This window comes from Podarcis bocagei, assembly GCF_964188305.1.
Source record: "Podarcis bocagei genome assembly, chromosome: Z".
In the NCBI taxonomy this organism is placed as follows: domain Eukaryota; kingdom Metazoa; phylum Chordata; class Lepidosauria; order Squamata; family Lacertidae; genus Podarcis; species Podarcis bocagei.
Genome location: NC_138140.1, coordinates 10,692,134 through 10,712,880, shown reverse-complemented (window position 1 = coordinate 10,712,880; position 20,747 = coordinate 10,692,134). Strand labels below are relative to the sequence as shown.

The following is a 20,747-nucleotide window of genomic DNA, read 5'->3' as shown; positions in this document are numbered from 1 at the left end:
CCACGCCATTCATGTCTCCCATGATTATCATATTGTAATCCAGATAGTCCGTCAAAGTTTCATGAAGTCTCTTAAAGAAGTCAGATTTGCCTTCATTTGGTGCATAAATTCCAACAACTAAAAATTTTTCTCCTTGTACTTGTATCTCCACAGCCAGATATCTCCCTTGTTCATCTTTGAATATCATTTTTGGAGCCCATTTCTCCTTCACATATATTACCACTCCTCTCTTCTTAACATTGTCTGATGAAATAAATTCTTGTCCTAGCCTTTTATTTGTGAGTAATCTCCTGTGGGCTCTGGTTATGTGAGTTTCTTGTAAACATATCAAGTCCAGTTGTTCTCTGTTCAAAATATGAAATACTTGTCTTCTCTTCAAAGGCCCATTCAGTCCATTACAATTCCAACTAAGGAATTGCAAAGCCATCTTGTTATTTTCTTAAGGCTCCTCCAACAGCTCCAAGTTGTTGCTCTTCTTCTGATGGTGGTGGTTTGATTTTGGTTTTCCTGATCTGTATAGCCTTGCATAAAAGGATTATCTTTACCAGCTCTACTCGGGCGTGTCACAGGAGGGCTAAAGTGGCAGCTGCAGGATGCTGGAGCCTAGGGAGTAGGACTAGCATGCAGCTGTTGACCTCTTGCCTTCAACAGGGACTGCCAGTTTATCAGCAATCTTTTTGTGCCTTATTCCTGATGCAGGTGATAATCCTTATAGGAAATAAAGCGGATCTGGAAGCGCAGAGGGATGTGACATATGAAGAAGCCAAACAGTTTGCTGAAGAGAATGGTGGGTGTTGCTATTCCAGTGCTGTGAGTGTATAGGTTGGATTCTAGGCCATGATAACTCCCAGAAGCCGTTTTGGGGAGCGGGGAGACCTCAGCGATTCAGGGCCTGAGTTGTTTCACTCACAGATCTGGTTATACAAACTACTGACCCTGGAGTTCTTTGGGAACTCTTACCTGTGAGGTTTGGTATGGGGCACTTGCTATTCCTGCCTATGCTAAAGTTGTATTTTGTTTCTAAACAGGATTGCTGTTTCTTGAAGCGAGTGCTAAAACGTAAGTACTGAGTCTTGATTTCTTGAAACCAAAATTGCTTATGTGGATTCATCCATAATCTGCTTTGAGGGGTACTTTGATCTGTAGCTTGAGCAATTATACCCCCTTGGTACCTTCCCAATCTTGCTGTCACTACTTGCTCTTTTCCTGGAAAAGCATTAGGTATTGCTTACCCCTTTGTCCAGTGTAATTCTTCACTCAGTTGTTAATTAACTGTTTACTTCCTTATATTAGTTGCTGTGTTCATCAGTGTCACATGTCTGACTTTTGCTCATTAGAATACAGTGGTACCTCGGGTTACATACGCTTCAGGTTACATATGCTTCAGATTACAGGCTCCGCTAACCCAGAAATAGTACCTCGGGTTAAGAACTTTGCTTCAGGACATGATGCAAAGACATCATGTCTTTGCTGGGTAAAAGATTGGGTAAAGTTGGTGAATAGGGAGCTACTTGACTTAGAGGGCTTCGACAATAGATTCGGCTGGCATGCCTACTTATGGCAGAACAAAAGGAAAGTACACAAGGGGTTTGAAAACCACATTTTTAGAGGGCCACTAATTGAAATATGGGAAAAGTATAAAAATTTGCTAGAATGTAAAACACCACATTGGCTATCACCTCTTGAAGCAATGAGCGTGAAGACTATCAATATGAGAAGCAATTGGGCAACGTATAGTCAATTACTAATCAAGGAAGATGGGAAATGGAAAGTAAAACCATATGAGCAAGTTAAGGAGCATGTATATGATTGGCTACATCACTTTCAGGTTAATGAGATGCTTAGAAAAGATATCAAAGAAAGAGGCTATGCAGACAAAGATTCCAAATTTCAGATGGAGATTATAAACAACGAGGTGAAAATAATATCTAAAATGTATAGGATGCTGTTGGATTGGAATTTAGGGGATGAGGAAGTCAAATCGGTAATGATTCGCTGGGCTAGGGATGTAGGTCATAGTATACAATTTGAGGATTGGGAGAAACTTTGGAAGGATGGGCTCAACTTTACGGCGTGCACAACGATAAAGGAAAATGTCATGAAGATGTTCTACAGGTGGTATTTAACACCTGTGAAACTATCGAAAATGTATAAGGTGAATAATAAGTGCTGGAAATGCAATGACAAAGAGGGCTCCTTTTACCACATGTGGTGGGAGTGTGGAAAAGTGAAACAGTTTTGGGAAAAAATATACATTGAACTAAAGAAGATCCTAAAATATACGTTTACAAAGAAACCAGAAATCTTCTTACTAGGGATATTAGGGCACGAGATAAAAAAGAAGGATTGTAGATTAGTATACTATGCAGTCACAGCAGCAAGGGTAATATTAGCCCAGAAGTGGAAACAGCAGGAAATACCAACGGTGGAGGAGTGGAGATCAAAGTTGTTAGACTACGCGGAGCTGGATAAATTGACAGGAAAAGTCAGGTATATAAGAGACCAAAAGTTCATCAAGGATTGGGGAAAGTATGTAGACTATCTGGAATATATTAGTGAGGGACAAACAACGCTAATGGGATTCAGAGACGCACTGTGAAAGACTAAGAGTTATTGTACAAAGAAAATAGGAGACAGAGAAATGTATAACGACAATATAAGCTAGGAAATGCGTAACCTTAATTATCACTACGAATGATTTACGGACAAGCTGAAGGAAGTCTCGAAAGGGATGGTTATGTAAAATTGTTGATGTAAAACTTACAATTTTGTGCATTTTTTTCTTTTTCTTTTCTTTGTTATTCTTTCTTTGTGTCCTATCTTTTTCTGCTTATTTGTGTGCTAGTTCTTTTTATTTTCTCTTGGAAAAATCAATTTAAAAAAATGGAAAAAAAGAACTTTGCTTCAGGATGAGAACAGAAATTGTGCAGCGGCAGCGGAAGGCCCCATTAGCTAAAGTGGTGCTTCAGGTTAAGAACAGGTTATGGACCTCCAGAATGAATTAAGTACTTAACCTGAGGTACCACTGTACTAATATACATTATAGTGAGGGCATAGAAGCTTAGCTAAGCCCCATAAGGTGGCTTTGGTGTTGGGGAAACAAGAGGAATCTGTTTTCTGTTCCTTGTTGACAGTAAGAAGCAATTCTGGCATCTTCAGGGGTTTGACTGAGAATGTCCACACTGACCTAACCCCAACCCTGCTGTTGCCAACCACAGCAATTCAAAAAAGATAATATAACAGCTGTGTTCAGATGTCACAAAAAACCATGGTTTATCATGATGGGAAGGAGGTAGAGTGAGCTTTGGACTCACACATTCCTCTTTTGGCATGGCCTCGAGGAAGAGAGTGGAAGTTTTTGTTTCAGGTTTTTAACTTTCGTTTGTCTTTGTATCAAGTAAACTGCTTTAATTTAACTGCACTTTATTGAAACAAACCATCTTCAAACCATGTTTGTTTCAAACAGGGAATAGTTAATCTTAATTGCAGTTTAGAGTTTGGGTGCCATGCTAAAACTGAGGTTTACTTTTTTAAAAGGAGGCTTTCAAATCTCCCTGTGGCTGTGCCAGAGGAGGGAAGGAGTGTGTGAGCCATAGTTGCACTGCAATTTGCTCCATTAAGTTAAACATAATTTATCAATCATTTGATGTTTTGGGATCATAGACTCATGAACTTTTCAGGAATTTCTGCCCTATGAACTAGAAATTCTTGCTCTAAAGCAAGGTAGTGCATGGTGGAATTGAAGTGCTCCATGGAACAGATGTAAAAAGCAACATTGACTACAGGAGTTGGGGGTCCTTCAGGCAGGGCATCCTCAGCTGGCTCCATTAATCTGAAGTGGGATGTACCAACTGAGAATCCTCTTGCATCTGCTTTCCTTGCCCCATGTAAAAGTGAGAAGAGTAATCTGGGGTTAGTTGGGACATGTGGCAGGAAGGCGTGCAGGAATCCACACCATCCTGATGTGTGCTATGAAGACACTAGGGCTGCTGATGCAGAATATCTGAAGCACAGAAAATGGCCATTGCAAGATGTTCTGTTGATGTTTCCATAGCGGTGGCGGCTAAAATAGATGGGTTGTGCAGCCTTAATACCTATGAAATATGAATGGAAACAATGGTAGAAGCTCTGTGCTACATTGCTCCTGGATAGTTAATGGTGGGTATGTGAAATTCTTTGTGCAACAGGCTTTCTATATATATTCTAAGTTAATATTGCTGCTTTCCCTTTTATCAGAGGAGAGAATGTTGAGGATGCATTCCTAGAGGCTGCCAAGAAAATCTATCAGAACATCCAAGACGGGAGCCTGGATCTAAATGCTGCAGAATCTGGTGTACAACATAAGCCTTCAGCTCCACAGGGTGGCCGACTAACCAGTGAACCCCAGCCGCAGAGAGAAGGCTGTGGCTGCTAGTGACCTCACTTCTCGGCTCTGTTTCTGACCTTTCACCTCTGTTAGGAGCAGTGCTTTTGGCTGCTTCAGTTTCCTCTGTCCATCTTACTGGGTTTAATTAAAACTCCTGAGGCAACAGTTTAACACAGCACTAAACTGCTAAAAAATAAATAAGAGAAACTTAGATGTAATCAGGTTATCAAAGGCAAGTAGAGTCATACCCTCTCCCTGCATGGTAAATCTAGAAGTCTCCCCCCACCCTAGTCCTTGTGAATAGGTGTCACCAATACATGATTTACAAAACAGAGCACTGATGGTTGGACCTCATGATTTTTATTATTATTCTTTCTCTTTCTGCAGGGCTTTGTCTCTTGTAAAATTTAACTTTACTAGCTTCAGCCTTTCCTCGCAGTCTGCAAGTGGTCTGGATCTGTCCTTTTTAGTAACAAAAAAAAGTTGATTTGCTGTGAAACAACCTACATGATTAGAGTGGAATCCTGCATAAGATTCCTTTTTTAGTGGGAAGGATTCCCTATTATGCAGTTGGTGGTGGTGGTGGCGGCGGCGTGGGAGCACTCATTGCAGGAGTGTTAGCCTTCATCCATCTTGGCCTCCCACATGGCAAGTATCTTATCTTGTGCTTGTGCTCTGTAGCTTGATGCCACCCACCTCTTCCTTCTCCTTACCATTTTTACCTTTTGTGGCCCTTGTTAACAGAACGTAAATATGTATAAATTTTGAAGGAACAGAGCTAACACTTTTAAAAGTACATTCTGTGTATATGATCTTAATGAAATAAAAACAAACTGATTTACTGGCACTAGAATAGGTAATATATTGGTCTGTACAGTTCAACCTAATAATGACCACATCACCCCCAGCTTTAGTAACTGCAGTTCACTGACCATTGGCTTGATTCCGTGGTGTTGGCATTTGGAGGTTGTGCTTAGGAAGCTGGTTCCTGACACAGTGCAAAAGAACACCTACCCCAGTGTAATAGTATCTGTCCTATCTTGGCACTGTCGTCAGCCTATTGCTGCTTTTGTTTAATATTCCTGGTCTTGTGCAATTGCTGGTGTGCTAATATACTTTTCCTCTCTCTTTGGGAAGACTTTTTGCATTAATCCAGCTTCATTTCCTGCCTTATTGTATAGGAAGGATGGGCTGTTGGACACCTTACACTTTTATGAAAAGATATATTCTCAACTGGACTGTCAAGCATTTTACACTCTAGGGATTTTGAACCATACCGTGGCATTTGACACTACAGTTGACATAGGCTTAATTTCTGCTCCTCCTCAGTTCTTCCTCCATGCTGTGGTTGCAAAGAACTTTGAGAGAAGTAATTCAGAGCAATTGTGTATATGCAGACCTGTCTCTCTACTTGGGTTGGAGCCACCACATATGTAAACAATCTCAACTGTACTGTAACTCTTCCATAACAACCTGCTGTTTAAAATAAAAAGAGGGCAACAAATGGGTTAAGCTTGATTGGGCTTCACTATGTTTCACTATGTTTCACTATATTGACTGCAATGCTTCAAATATAGCATAGGGTTTTTTTTGTTTTTAGCCCTGTAAAGACACTAAGCAAGGCCATGTTCAACTATGTAAAAGCAAAGGGTGATAACCAGCATACTGTACAGTCAATGTTAAATAAAAGCCAAAACTGGAATGTGCAGATGATTTAAGTGTTTGGATAATGTGTACACTGTCCCTTTGTGTGTTTCCTTTTTGTTTGGCTCTGGATAGGTTTCTCTCCCCCAACCTAAGATTCTTAAAATAGATGGGTATTACAAAAGATGCAGCTTGGATTGCACCATGTGGGGTTTTTGCCCGGGGACCATGACCAGTTGATATACAATTTTAAGTTTGGGCAAAGGCAATCACTTTCTGCAGCTTGTTGGTGGTGCAATACCCCCCCCCCCCATATCCTCCAAATTATAAGTTACAGTAGGTCTTTGTTTCTGTGACAGGACTTATTTGGGCTGCTGTACTCATTTATTGTAACAATGCTATTATCTAAATATTTGTAAATAAAGTACCTGTATCTAGATAATGACAGTGGTCGTTCTTTGAAAATGTGCACTCAAGAGGGTGTGGATTGTGGGTCACATGAAGCAAGTATCCCTTTTTATATGAACCCACTAGACCACAGTTGTAGTTTTGCTATATTATTCCATGTGTGAAGGTTCTAGACCCGTGTAATATTTGTCACCGAAGGTGATAGATGGCTTTATTGTATAATGTATCAAACTTAATCCTCCCTAGCCTGCTCTCTATGAATATTTATGGTAGTGTGAAAGCAAAAAACCCCGCCATCATTCTAGGTGAGCTGCTACATGCCTATGTAGCTGAAGCACAATCAGCATGCTTGCCTTTAGACTTTAAATCCTTTTGCAGAACACTTAGTTAAAGCACGGAATGTTAAGACCAACAGATGTGCTGCTTCACCATCAACCAGTCCTCAAGTCTAGTTGCAGATCTTTTTTATCTAAACCTCCTGTAGGGAAGAGCCTAAAACCTTATTGCTATAAACAGGCAACAACCAGAAAGGCTGCTAGAAAACACTCATTTATCACAAATGTACATTTCTGTGGATTAATCTTGGCTGAAAGGTAGGCTCTCCACATAGAGGCAACTGTTAGAAAAAAATCAAGTTCCCATTTTAACAGGGGCAATCCTCACACATGGTGGAATGGTGTTGAAAATCCCACCCAATGCAGCATTACCTAGCCCTAGATTTGGAATGGTGGAAAGTACAGTTCTCCCTCTTGAGCTTTGCTTTTGAACTTTCTGGTTCTACTTGCTCTTGGATCTCGTCAGTCTTAATCATTAAAGTTCATTGGAGAATATCACTGAAGAATTGTGAAGTTGCATAATCAGTTTGATGGAAGAAAAACTGATCTTGAAAAGCACGTTTTATTATTAAAGGGTAAAGGGGGCTCACTTCATTTTTGTAAGTGCAGCATTGCTTAAGTTTCAAGTATGCGTGGTGGATCTCAACATTCAGACCAGTAAAAAATAGCTAAGGGTTGTTTTGTATTTCACCCTTTTATTCAAATGGGAGGCACCACTGAAATTAGTAAACCTAAGTAACGTCATGTTACTTCCAATGAGTCAACTTAGAACAACCCCTAGTGAACAAACGTCAGCTTCTGTTATGTTAATAAAGTTTATGCTAGTTTTCCACAGTAGCTCAAATGGACAACAGCCATTTGCTGTGGCAGAATCCACTGCAGTCCTGGATCACAGAATGGGAGTGGAAAAAGAGAAATAGAGGAGAAAGTTACTTTTTATTTTAAGAGTTTAAGCAGGAATTAGAATAAAGTACTATTTGAGGTAAACTGCAACAGAATTAAGAGCTGAGACAAAACTTATGTGCGTAAACTGAGAAAAAGCTCTGTTGGGGGGGTGAGGAGGGGAAGTGAGGTGAGACAGCCAGTCTGTATAAAAGTTACGTCACATGACCCTGCATCTTCTAAGTAGGTAGATGGAGACAATCCCCATACTTTAAATACCTCCTTCATAGTGGGGAGTAAATTTGCTTCTGGTGGAAATATGGAAGCAGTTATTGCTGCAAAATCTAGGACACATTCAAATCCCTTAGGTGGGCAACATTTTTCAGAGAGCCTTGATCCCTTACAGGCAACCTGGGTGGAGCTAGTTTCAAAAAGTCACATCCATTGCATTTGTAAAGTAGGCAACATTCCAGCTGTGCACAGGTTGATATTTCTACACAAACACACCATACAGGCAAAGAATGCATGACACAAGGGTATCTACCAAAGGACCAGATACATAAAGCAGCCTAGGAAGGCTGTACTTTGCTTTTTGGCCTGAGGTTCCCCATCCCTGCCTTGTAAGATCCTAGATATGCATAGGAACCTGGTGGAACAACCAGTCACTAAATATTTATGTTTATAGAGAGCAGAAGAAAACGCAAGGTGTATTTTTTTGGGGGGGGAGGGAATATTTATTTTTGTAAAAAAAATTCAACAGAATACAAATTTTCACTAAAAATGCTTAAAAAGCTTATGCCCATTCACCCACATATAAATAAATGCACGCACCCCTACCCCACAAACAAAAGGATGCAGACATCAATGGCTGTAACTTTCAATACTGCAAATGCTACACTCTAGCTTGCATTGCAGAAGTGCTGCATAGAAATAAAAATTCAAGTAAGTGTGCATACGTAATAAAAACACCTGAGCTCACACCTAAAATGTCTTTAGGAATGTTAACAGGGATTGGAAACCAATGAGGTAGTCTTCTGATGCCTTCAAAGCCAGGCTATTGGCACGGGCTGCACCAATACAGCTGCATTTCGCTGCTTACCTATAATAATAATAATAATAAAAAACTTCAGTGATTACTGTAAAATATGCTTGCTGCAAATGGCAAGCAAGGTTACAATCATACCAATTTACTGATTGATTAACAAAGAATTTTCAGTTAACTTTTTAGCAGAAGTCATTTCTTAAGCATGAAAGGTAATGCTGGTCTGGCTGGAAGTAAACTGAAGTAGTGTGTTGCCTCAGGTTCTGGGTAAGCTGTTACCTTCCTAACTGCTAGCAGAGCTAGGAAAGGGGGAGCTGCTTACCATGAATTAATTATTCTCTGCATCTAGGAAGGGCAGTCCAGAAGGCTGGCAAGAGCACCTCCCTCTAGGTGACAAGATAGGGTTCAATCCAACTGATGCTCTCCAGTGGAAGGGGCTACCTAGCTTTCCCCACAATGTACAGTACTAGAAAAGCAAGGCAACCCACCACATAGCCTTTATGACTATAGAAAAATAATGAATCCAACACAATGTGCAGCAGGGAGAAGTAAAGATCACTACAGCAAGGAGGCCACTCTAGAAACAGATGAGGTCTAAAGAGATGATAATGGTCCACTAGGGAGCAGTGGGGATTATGCCACCCAGAAATGCTTTGCCTTTTGGAAGGTTGGTTCATTCAACATTACGCATCCTGTCAAACTCTGCGAAGGGTACTGTTATAGGCTTAGGCAGACCTTTACTCCATTGGGAACTGCTGGTGTGACCTCATCCAGGGCAGAGGTGCTATAATTAAATTGTGGTTTGTATGTGGGCTTGACCAACAATGCTGGAGATAAAATCTAGGGGGGAAAGATAGTCCTGAGAGACTGAAAATGTCTTCAGGTTCTCTGATAGCTCCCTGGCCACTAACACCTCAGATTAGGTGGGAGAGGTCCTCCGCCTGGTCCAACCCAGGTGCTCTTTATTCAGGGCTGATGTGCCATTGCTTGAAGGCAAAACTGCTGCCAGGAGACCATGGGCAGAATTCCATGATTTGGAGACTTTAAGGAGTCCTGCTCATCACTCAGTGGGGGTGTAATCTTAATTATGTGCTTGCAAGAACAACAGCCAGGAGACTGCAAATCTGGAGGAGCTATGGAGGAACAGTCAGATGAGGGCAATTATGTCCTCTTCATTTTCCTGTGGCAAGATGTGACTTTGGAGTGGTGTCTCCCCCCCCCCCTGCTTTTGTGAGCTTTTCCTGCTCCAGAACGGAACAGGCTTGGATCCCACTTAAGGTTCTGGAATGCCCTACTGAAGATGTAAAAGAACCTCATGCACTGCTCTCCACAGGTTACCCTACCCCAACCTGGGGCTACGCAGAGTTGTACAAAACAGATCGAGAGCACCAGGATGGGGAAGGCTGCCATTAGCAATTAAAAGCTGTAAGCATAAGTGCCCTAAATCATGAGCATGGCCTCAGTGTTTGATGCAAGATATAGGTGTGAGTTGTAACTCGCCCCCCGCCCCCGAGTTACATGGAGGAAGGCTGATTACACAGATGCTAGACTTTCAAAAAAAAAGTGTCATACTTAGAAATAAGAACTACATACTCCCTTGAATGAGGTGGCTAACCTGTGGCCCTCCAGGAGTTGCTGGACTTCGCCTGACCAATGGCTATGCCACAGACCAATGGAGGGCCACAGTCACATTGCCCTAGAAATTGTGTTTATATTTCAGTCTAAATTTTAACATTTATTGATCAATTCCACACATTCCACTGTTATCACCCCACCACCCTTACCTGCTGGGATTATGCCTTGTACTGATGAATACCTGGAGATTGTGTTGAAATACCTGTTGATGTCCTGGAAGGAGATCTAGAAAACTAGAAAAGATGTCCCCATTCAATGAGCAAAAAAACTGAGAAGACAACACATTGCAAGAGCCCTTGACTTGCTTCTGGGATATGGATAATAGCAGCAGCATAATCCCTATGATTATTATTTTGATTATATTATTGTAAGACTTACAGCAGGCTAAGATATTTGGTAAAATATAAAAAGAAAGGATACACAAAACTTTTATTCAAGATAAGCAGGTCAGAACATTCAAAGTGAATAAATTCATTGCTCAAAGTAGTACATCTCCCAGTCCCTTCCTCCTGTGTTAAACTCTGTGCTGAAAACCCTTACAAAATATAAACTGCTAACAAGGTGGTTCAGTAAAAGGATATAACTAGAAGCAAACCTGTTATAGTCTAGGCAATTGGCTCTGCAGAGAAAGCCTGTTACTGGAGAGTCTACTAAAAGGACTTGAAAGAGATCCATGGCAGTTTATTCCAAGGCAGCCATCTGGGAGGCTTTTTCTTAACCATTGTAACATGCATTTTATTTTAGCTTTGGTGATTGCAGCCATCTCAAAAACAGGGAGAGAGGGCAAGAAGAGCCAAAAGCAAAGAGGTAATGAAAAAAGCAAAATACAAACTAGAGTGATTAAGTAGAAACAAATAGGAGAGAAAGGATACTAAGGAATTTAAAGAAATGCTAAACAAAAAATCTGAGCAGAAACACAAATAGGAGAAAAAGAACATATCTGCTTTGAGTGAAAGCAGGGACTGAACTAGAAGAGGAGCAGCTAAATTTTCAAGACACACACCCCTGCTTTCAGAGAATCAAGAGTGAAAAGCCTGTTTGGCTCAATGGGCCAGATCCTTATCAGCCCTTATGGGGCAACTTTGATAGATGGTTGGGATGTCCCTTGTGCAGTGCTTTCCCAGCGCCCAGCAGCCAGGTGATTGTCAGGGCATTTGGAAAGCACTTTGCAAGTCCTGTGCTCAGTGCTCCCCAAGTGCTGAGCATAAGACTGACAGGACTGCTTTCTGCAGGGATCAGTTCAACAGTCTATCTAGCCACATCTCGACCTGCCCCACAGCTGACATCAGATGGGGGACAGGTGGGTGTAGTTTGGGAGAAACAGCCTCAGTGAGATGAAATGTTGAAGTATCAGGTTATGCATGGAGGGACACACATTGTAACACAAAGCTATCACAAAATCCTGTTAAAAACCAACATACAATTAAGCTCCAAAATTTTTAGAAAATATGCATGTGAAAAATCAATGCATATTCAGACCACAGAGAATTAGTTTCTGATATTCAAGCAAACCCAATACACGGGGAGAAAGTTTTCTACTAGTTGCCTCCGGCCAGAAAGAACTGCTTCAACAGCTGTTCTGGGAGGGGTAAGGAGGCAAAGGAGGACACTCTGGACCCTGCCACCAGCAAGAGCCATGTGCTATTTTTTTCTGGTGTAAGCCACTGATCATCACTTGATCAAAAGGCAGGGTATACTTTAAAATGAATGAAAATAGAAAGGCTCTTTCCTACACAGAAGCAGTAAATCCAAATGAATGTGGAAACTTACCTGGTTCATTGTGAGAATTGACTCTTCATGCAGAGAGTCAGTTAACCCTGAGGAGTTCAAGGAAGGAAACTGCGAGTCTGTTGAAGTACTGCTAACTAGTTCATCCAATGCATCAACTTGCCTCTTCAGGCTATGGAGGGTGCCCTCAGTCTGCTGCTTTCCTTTAATTAACACCTCCACTTGCTTTGACATGCACTGACGAAGCTGAGCCTTAAAGAACACACTGAGTTAACTGACTGGTTTATTAGATAATTCTGTGCTATATCAATAAAGGGGTGCATAAAGGTAAAGGTAAAGGTACCCCTGACCGTTAGGTCCAGTTGCAGATGACTCATCTCACTTTACAGGCCAAGGGAGCTGATGTTTGTCCGCAGACAGTTTTTCTGGGTCATGTGCCAGCATGACTAAGCCACTTCTGGCGAAACCAGAGCAGCGCACAGAAACACCGTTTACCTTCCCACTGGAGCAGTACCTATTTATCTACTTGCACTTTGACGTGCTTTCAAACTGCTAAGTGGGCAGGAGCTGGGACCGAACAACAGGAACACACCCCGTTGCGGGGAAAAGGTGTACATACTATCAAGGAAAACTATGACCCCCCACAATAACTGGAAATATTAGCCCCCTGCCCCACTCAAAGGCTGGGAACCTAGAACTGTTGTGGTACCTTGAGCCGATCCTCATGGTGCTGCAGCTGCTCTCGGCGTGCTTTTCCACGCCATTGTTCATCCTTGAGAGAAAAGAGAACAGATTGAAACAGGTGGCCTGATAAAAAGATTAAGGTAGGATTTGCTGGTTGGTAATCATCATATAATGAACATAGGACAGTGACATAATAAACTAGCAGGGCTATGAACACCATGCAGCTGCAGCTACTCTGCTTAAATACAGAACCCTACTTACAAGTTCCAGCAGCTCAAGGAGTTCAGGATTTATTTATTTAAAACAGGTTTTAGACCTCTAGTTTTTTATTTTTAAAGAAATAGAAACTAGGACTGTAAGTGGCAGAGATCAAAGTCTAGGAGCTTGAGTGTGGGGGAAAGCTTCCTGTGTTTGTGTTTCCAATGCAGGTGTACCACAGCAGGGAAGATGCAGGAGTTGGTTGCTTCAAACTGAGATTCATAAGACGCACAATACAGGAAGAATGATTCTTGCTTGCATGCAAAATTGATGGTCTGAAGCAGCTCTGATTTTTTTTAACACTGATTTTAGTAGGGTTGTGTTTACCGTGATGTGGACTTTGGAAAGGTCCAGCTTTTCATCAAAGCACAGCATTCTTCCCTCATTATTTGTGAAAGGATAATTTTCCTTCAGACTTTCCAAGTCACTCTGAGGTCTTCTTTCAATCTCAAAAGTAGTCTCCAGTTCTCCCAAAAGCTTTGGAGGGGATTGACTCAGATCCTTCAAACCGGTTCTCATTTTGTCTTTCACTTCCAGCTTAAGTGACTTCACTGTCCCTTTCATCTCTTTGTGTTGTTTCTCTAAATTCTCTTGACTCTTCATCTAAGCAATGGAACACAAGGGTGAGACAGCAGGATTTCAGAGAGGATGCTAAGGATTAACAGCCAATTAGCAAACCAGACCCAGTGCAGACACCCAGCAGGCCCTATGTGATGAGTGGCAGAAATGAATAGGGTCACTGGTGGGGCTCCTAATCTGGCTAGCATTGGAGGAACTGCTGCTTATGTGAGAATAAGGTAATGGTAAAGGGACACGGGTGGCACTGTGATCTAAACCACAGAGCTTAGGCCTTGCCGATCAGAAGGTCGATGGTTTGAATCCCCATGACAGGGTGAGCTCCCGTTACTCGGTCCCAGCTCCTGCGCACCTAGCAGTTCGAAAGCACGTCAAAGTGCAAGTAGATAAATAGGTACTGCTCCAGCGGGAAGGTAAACGGCGTTTCCATGCACTGCTATGGTTCACCAGAAGCGGCTTAGTCATGCTGGCCACATGACCCGGAAGCTGTCTGTGGACAAACGCCAGATCCCTCGGCCTATAGAGCGAGATGAGCACCGCAACCCCAGAATCGTCCGCGACTGGACCTAATGGTCAGGGGTATCTTTACCTTTACCTTTTTAAGGTAATGGTAACATCATAGGTGCGGTTTGTCTTTCTTCAGGCCTCCATTATCTCAAAAATTGCAACAGCTGCATCCTGTAACTGCCATCTCCATGTGACTTGCAGGTGCAAAATTGGCTAAATGAAAACTAATTTATCAAATTACAAAGACCACCTTAGCCACTTCCATACAACCACCTTTAAGTATTAAAAATATAGGCAAGACCTACTGCTGTACACAATTCCAGCTTGTACTGTTGGTGATGACGATTTCCTCCTTATGAGGAGTTTGATTTCTTTGGGCATGATAAAAGATGGCACATAATCCAACCCGAGTGTAAGCCAACAGAAAATTTTTGAGCCCAGGCTTAATTCTCCTACTGAAATCACAGCTTGGAGCCACAGATTTTGTAGCTACATTACAATTATTTCTTATGCACATGTAACTTGTACTATTTTAATCTTACACGTTTGAAGGCTGGCTGGTTGAAATTGTGCAAATTAAATGCATGCAAGAACAGCTTTTAAGCTCTCTGCCTTGCTTACTAGGCAACGCCTTTCAGCGTGCTGGCTCTGGAAGACTTGGGATGGTTGTACAAGGTCTTGCAGGCACTCTGATGGCCTTGCAAGATCTTGTGAGAGCATCTCAGAGCCAGTGTGCTGAGTGGGCCTTCTCAGGTAGAGAGAATTTAAAAGTTCTTTGGAAGGTTAGGGATGCGCATGAGGGTGTGGCTCCAAGGGTTTGAGTATGTGTGTTTTCGTGTATACACAGAACCCTTGGAATCAAACCTCTGTATGTGTAAAAGAAGCCATTGCTCTTGAGTTATAAAGTGAGCAGTGTTAGAAGTCAAGCCTGCCTTGAAACTGTTCCTATGGAAGCATTCAAAATTATCTTAGCTGGATCAAATTCCATCTAGTCCAGCAACCTGCTTCCTTCCCATAGGAAATCCCCAAGCGGAGCATGAAAGTAAACACATGTCCTGTGTTGTTTGTTCTCAGCGATTTGCTGCCTCTGAACATGGATGGCTGATAGCTTTTTCCTGGAGGAGGTGAGGTCTATCAAAGGCTATCTAATTCTGTAGTCATAAATACATATTATGGCAACAAATTCCATAAATTAATTCTGCATTTTGTGAAGTCTTCCCTTCTTGCTCACCCTGAATGTGCATTTCATTGGATAATCCTGAGTTTTAATGTTTATGGGAAACAGCAAGGAAAACTCTCCATCCACTTTTTCTGCACTTTAGATATACAGGCAACGACTGATTAACGCATGTTCAAAAGACATGTGATTGCACATGCGCGCACAGTGCCAAACCCAGAAGTGACTGAAAATGTCACAAAACATGTCACTAAAAGGGTGACGTGGGCAGTGCAGGGCGCACTTACATGCGCTCTGCTGACATGCACAAGTGCCAGGAACGGAACCCCCACATGAAATGGTCATCGACCCTACTGATGATCCCTATTCTTTTGTATTTGGTGTAAAAAATACAGAGGAAGGTGGGAAGGTGGAATTGCCCACCTTTCTGCAGGATGTAGCGCATCATAGAGAGGCAATTTGTTGGATCCAAGACCTACCTGTGACTTGAGCTGCACGTACTCCACTTGGATCTGGCTAAGGTCCCTCATAAGCTGCTTTGCTCGCAGGTGGTTGTCTTGTGCCACTTGCTCTATGGAGGTAACTTCTTTTTGCAAACAGTGGTTTTCCTGTTTTTGTTCCTAAAATAAAAATTGGTGGGTGGGCATGTTCACAGTTTTATATTTTGTTTTCCTTCAGATGAACAGTTATGCTCCTGTGAAACAAAAACTTGGCATGATAATTACCATCCAGGTAACAGTGCTTTGACAGGGCCCAACCCATGGCAAATGACATTAAATTATGCACATGTGATTGCAGCAGCTAATAGAGTGGCCTGTGAACAGCTTAGCTTTAACCTTGCCAAGGAGTCAGAAGATGGCTTTGGGTGAACTCTCCCCTCCCCAACAGTAATGAGTGGCTGGGGAAACCCAGCCAGATGGGTGGGGTAGAAATAATAATAATAATAATAATAATAATAATAATAATAATAATAATAATAATAATAATAATACTGACCTACATCACAAGTTTTTTATAAAGACGAGGCCTACAACATAGCAACAGTGGGGCCAGCTTGGAATCTAGTGAATCCTAGGCTTGTTCAGTCCCTCGCTGCGGTACCTCCTTCCAATACACCCCCTTCCCTCAGTCTGGTGTAAAGGAGATTTAGATTGCAGCCTTAACTGGTTGAATTTATATTCCATTGAAATGAAGCAGCCAAGTCCCATTGATTTCAGTAGGAATCAGGTTCAACCAACTATCACATTTTTTATTACAACAAAAACAAAACCACGTACATGAAGTGCTCTCTCGAGTTGGGCCTTCTGCATCTTGATGGCTTCCTTCAGTCCTTCTATTTGCTTTTCTGCCTTTTCCCTCTCAGTTTGAATCTGATCATGGAGCACTGTCTCCTTGGCTTTTGAGAGTTCTAGCTCCCTTTGGAGGGATAAAACCTCACCATTTTTTTCTTGCAACTTCAGTTCTTTTTCAGAGAGCTTATGTCCTGGAATCAAGAAGATTCATTCAGCCTATGTCACCAGAAAAGCATGTACCAAATTTCAGTTCTCTATATAGTGAAGAAGTACTTTTGCAATTTTAAAATATTACATACTGTATGCAATTTTAATTTATTACATGTACATCCTTCCCTTTCGCTAAAGAGGTTAGAGAAGCATTTAAACCTATCTCACAAGGTTCTTTTGAGACTATGACTATCCAGGGATTGTACAGTTCAGTGTGTATCTCAATCTGAGAGTTCCACATCCACAATGAGGCCATAATACTACAGAGTTTATATTAGGACTTCTTCATATACTTTTTTTTTTTTAAAGTAAATTTATAAAAATGCATCAGTGGCTGTTGCAGCCTTTATCTCAACGTACGGGTTTTGCTGACTGTTTCTTCAAGAGCTCTGCACCATGACTCCTCCTCTTGAAGCTTCTGGATCTGTTTTTCTTTTCCTTGAACTTTAGCAATTGCTTGTTCCAGCTGGTATTGCTGCTCTGCTAGTCCTTGTTCCAACAGCTGTTTCTGATCCTTCAGTTCAGCTGTGCATTTCTCTAGCTTCTTTTCTTCATGTTGTATGTCCTCCCTGAGGTGATGAAGGACCTGGCCAAGGACAACACGTCAAGAGTGAACCTTCAATTGCAAGGGGTGGGGTGCAGGGGTGGGGATTGACCTTCACAGGCAGCTGCTCTTCTTTCTGTCTCTTTAGTTATATAAAAGCTCTGGGCTGAAAATTTTCCTTTTTCAAAGTGGAGCTTGATACATTTTATGCAAGGTATTTTAAATTCTAATACAGTATCTCAGGGTTAATTGGGGCCAGGGAAGGATGTCCCCTGTCCAACCACTCCATAAAGACTCTACTTGATGAAGACATTGCTCTTTCTTGCCATCATCACAGAGCATCACAACCAGGTGGAGGATGTGGGTGGACTTCTGCTGGGAGGAAGGTCAAAACAGTTCTTTTGGGTTGAGATACGGTGGGTAAAAAATCAGCAGCTCACAAAATGTACACTAGGAAACGCACAAGGCCAAGAAAAGGCAAGCACTCAAGACACAACAAGAGGACCAGGGGCTGCTCCTTCCAGTATGGAATATGGGGATGTCATCCATCATCCTCAGATAAACACTTTGATTACTGTATTTAAATTTAGGAAGTAACTGGGGAAAGGTCACAGCTCAGTGAAAGAACACATGCTTTATATGCAAAAGGTGACAGGTTGATTTCTGGCCCCTCTAATCAAAAGGACTGGGAAAGATTCCTACTTAGATCTCATAGAGCTGCTGCCACCCAGAATATGGATTATAGTTCAGATTAAGCACAAGGCAACAGTTTATGCTCCTCGAGATCAGAATATACGTTCTCTAATTGAGCTCCCACTCTATAAATGGATTTACTTAGAGCTGGTGTCTTAAAGATGAGTTATCCTTATATTCTAGAACTAGTCAGTTTGGAATCTTTTAAAATGAAGAAAACAAGCTGAGCAGATCATTCATGAGAGAGAGCAACACATACCATCTCCTGTTTGCTCAGTTGTAGTTCGTGCTCTTCTATTTCCCTGCAAAGCTTCTGCAGCTCGTTCTCCTTCCTCTTCTGTATTTCCTGGCATTCCCTGCACTTTCTTGAAGATTCTGTTATGGTGTCTTTCAGAGCTGCTTGTTCTTGAAGTAGCTCCTCTTTTTGCTTTGTGGCATTTTTCACATCCTGTCATTTCCCAGCAAGAAAATCCAGAAAACAAAACACAAAAAAGGAAACACATGCAAATAAATGTTGCACTCCAAAATGTTTCAGCCGTGAGACTTCAGGTACCTACAAAATGCACCACTGCTGCCAAGCAATGACGTCATGCATGAGCTAGGCTCACACCATAGGTGAAAAACTGCAGTCACAACTCTCAAAATGGCATATTTGTAGATGCCTTCTCTCAGCCCATGTATGTTTATTCAGAAGATGAATCCCTTTGAGCTGAACACTACCACCACCTATTATTTATTACTTTTGCCCCGCCAATATAACTGGGTTGCCCAAGCCACTTTTGGGCAGCTTCCAATATAATGGGAGATAAACCCAAGTTAAGCACGGAGAGGATTGGGCTGTTAATTTTTTATAAAGGCCTCCTCTTTCAATACAGTTGTAGGCTTCTTGTCGTTATATTCCAATGCTATAAACCAACCTGTTCCAATAGTTGAAGATGCTGCCTGGAATCATTCAGTTCAGTCTTCAAAATATTCAGTTCCTCCTTTTTTTCTACAGAAAATACATTTTACAGCTTGTTGAAAGAAAATACAATAATCTAGGAAGGTGCAAATACTGGATATGGAAAGGAATTCCATACATTAGGCATATATTTAAAAAAGATGACTATTTTGTTGGAATCCGGAAAGCTATTATTTACCTTGAATATGCTTCTGTAAGTCAGTAACGTTGCCATTCAAAAGCATTTTGTGCTTTTGTAGTTGGTTAATATCAAGCTGCAGTTTTTGGACCTCTAAGTCCATTTTCTCTATGCTGGTGAGAGTGGCTTTATTGTTATCTTCGGCAGAAGTCAAGGATCTGTAAAATGGGATAAGATAAACTTTTATTTTGGGTTCATGTTGATATTTTTGACAAGTTTAAATTTTCTTGCAAACATTAAAATGGGAATACAGAGCGGTCATCACCAAAAAGATCTCAAGTTGACCAGGACTTTTGATCCATAATTGCTATTTTAGAGCTCCTTCCACCGTTCCTCATAAGGCTTGGCTTCTAGACCCTAGATCATATTGCCATCCTATGCACATGTTCCAGCTTACCAGAGAAAAGAAGTACATTCTCTGGAGTGAAAGAAGCACCGGTCTACCTCTCACTTATTCCCACACAGTTCCCATCCATGCTTTTCAAGCCTAACCTGATGCTTGCATGTTCATGCCAGATTCTTTCCAAGTGTCATGCTCCCCTCTATCTTCTTTATACTTATTTTTCTCAAGTGAAAAGTTTTCATTTCCCCCCATCAGATTTCTGCCTACAGGCTAGGCCACAAATGGAAACCGGGGAGTGACCAGAAGGCAGTGGATAGTCTACAAAATTGCTGGATGGGAAAAACTTAACCCATTAGTGGACGCCTCCTTTACCCAATCCAGAGAACAAAAATCATGCCACAAAATCATGGAATTATCCAAAAAGATAATATCCTTCATAATACCACAATATATTTTTTCAAAGCAACATTTCCCCTTCACCTTTTGGTTTGTGACAATTTCTCCTCTAGACTCTCACAGTTTTCTTCCAGCTTTTGCTTCTCAGTGCTCAATGCCTTGATACTGTTTTGCAGAGAATGGAGCTGGGAACTAAGCCTCTCAGTGTCTTGTTGAGCCCTCTCAAGAAGTTGTCTTTGATGTTCCACTTCCCTGCACTGCTGCTGAGATGCTTGCTGGAGAGTCTCCAACTCAAGTTTCTTCTAGAAATTAAACACAAATGAAACAGTGGAGCAGACTGGATTTTACTTCACAGTGTTCCTATTTGCCATGCTTGCCTTGTGCCTAGTAGGACATAGCTTTCTGTACACTATTATTCCAGCTCCTTTGTTTTAGGATATATACTTATGAAAGTTTTCATACACCTGCACTCTGACTGCCCAACTGATACTTTGAGTAAGTTTGAGAAACCACACTTCCTATGTCATTTCCATATAGCCTATCTATGGGATAGAACTTATAAAGGTAATGTGTGAACATAGATCTTGCTGAGATAAAAGATGCCTGCAAACTGCTCTGTAAAATGCTTTCTCTCTGGTATGAATCATGGCAAAATAAACCCTCACTTACCTCCAGGACTGCAACTTGCATTTTTTCCAATTCATTAACTTTTTGGCTTTGCTGGAGTTTTAGGCCTTCTAGTTCATCATTTTTGAGGCACAACATTTCAAGAACATGCCTGAGTTCTAATAATTTGACAGCAGAAACAAAACTAGGTAAGTTCCAAATAAGCCAACTGAATCATACACAGCCCCCCGGGATCAGTTTCTACTATCTCCAGTTTAAACA

At 41.5% G+C, this 20,747-nt stretch overlaps 2 protein-coding genes across 5 annotated transcripts in view; one reads left to right on the top strand and one right to left on the bottom strand.

The window, feature by feature from the left end:
* The window catches only part of RAB14 (RAB14, member RAS oncogene family), a 39,946-nt gene extending 33,494 nt beyond the window's left edge, over nucleotides 1-6,452 (top strand). The window contains exons 6-8 of the mRNA XM_081179960.1: nucleotides 700-787; nucleotides 1,029-1,059; nucleotides 4,237-6,452. Coding sequence (XP_081036086.1) covers nucleotides 700-787; nucleotides 1,029-1,059; nucleotides 4,237-4,414 — 297 coding nt within the window. The 3' untranslated portion in view covers nucleotides 4,415-6,452. The remainder of the gene's footprint in view (nucleotides 1-699; nucleotides 788-1,028; nucleotides 1,060-4,236) is intronic.
* A 1,893-nt stretch (nucleotides 6,453-8,345) lies between these two features.
* CNTRL (centriolin) overlaps nucleotides 8,346-20,747 on the bottom strand; it is a 62,810-nt gene continuing 50,408 nt past the window's right edge. For all 4 annotated transcript variants that reach the window (XM_081179958.1, XM_081179957.1, XM_081179956.1 and 1 more), the window contains 13 exons: nucleotides 20,529-20,644; nucleotides 19,944-20,161; nucleotides 19,121-19,278; nucleotides 18,899-18,972; nucleotides 18,241-18,429; nucleotides 17,105-17,330; nucleotides 16,520-16,725; nucleotides 15,722-15,862; nucleotides 13,310-13,585; nucleotides 12,750-12,812; nucleotides 12,083-12,292; nucleotides 10,462-10,545; nucleotides 8,346-8,734 (listed from right to left, as the gene is read on the bottom strand). In XM_081179958.1, the coding sequence (XP_081036084.1) occupies nucleotides 10,471-10,545; nucleotides 12,083-12,292; nucleotides 12,750-12,812; nucleotides 13,310-13,585; nucleotides 15,722-15,862; nucleotides 16,520-16,725; nucleotides 17,105-17,330; nucleotides 18,241-18,429; nucleotides 18,899-18,972; nucleotides 19,121-19,278; nucleotides 19,944-20,161; nucleotides 20,529-20,644 (1,952 nt within the window). In that variant the 3' untranslated portion in view covers nucleotides 8,346-8,734; nucleotides 10,462-10,470. The remainder of the gene's footprint in view (nucleotides 8,735-10,461; nucleotides 10,546-12,082; nucleotides 12,293-12,749; nucleotides 12,813-13,309; nucleotides 13,586-15,721; nucleotides 15,863-16,519; nucleotides 16,726-17,104; nucleotides 17,331-18,240; nucleotides 18,430-18,898; nucleotides 18,973-19,120; nucleotides 19,279-19,943; nucleotides 20,162-20,528; nucleotides 20,645-20,747) is intronic.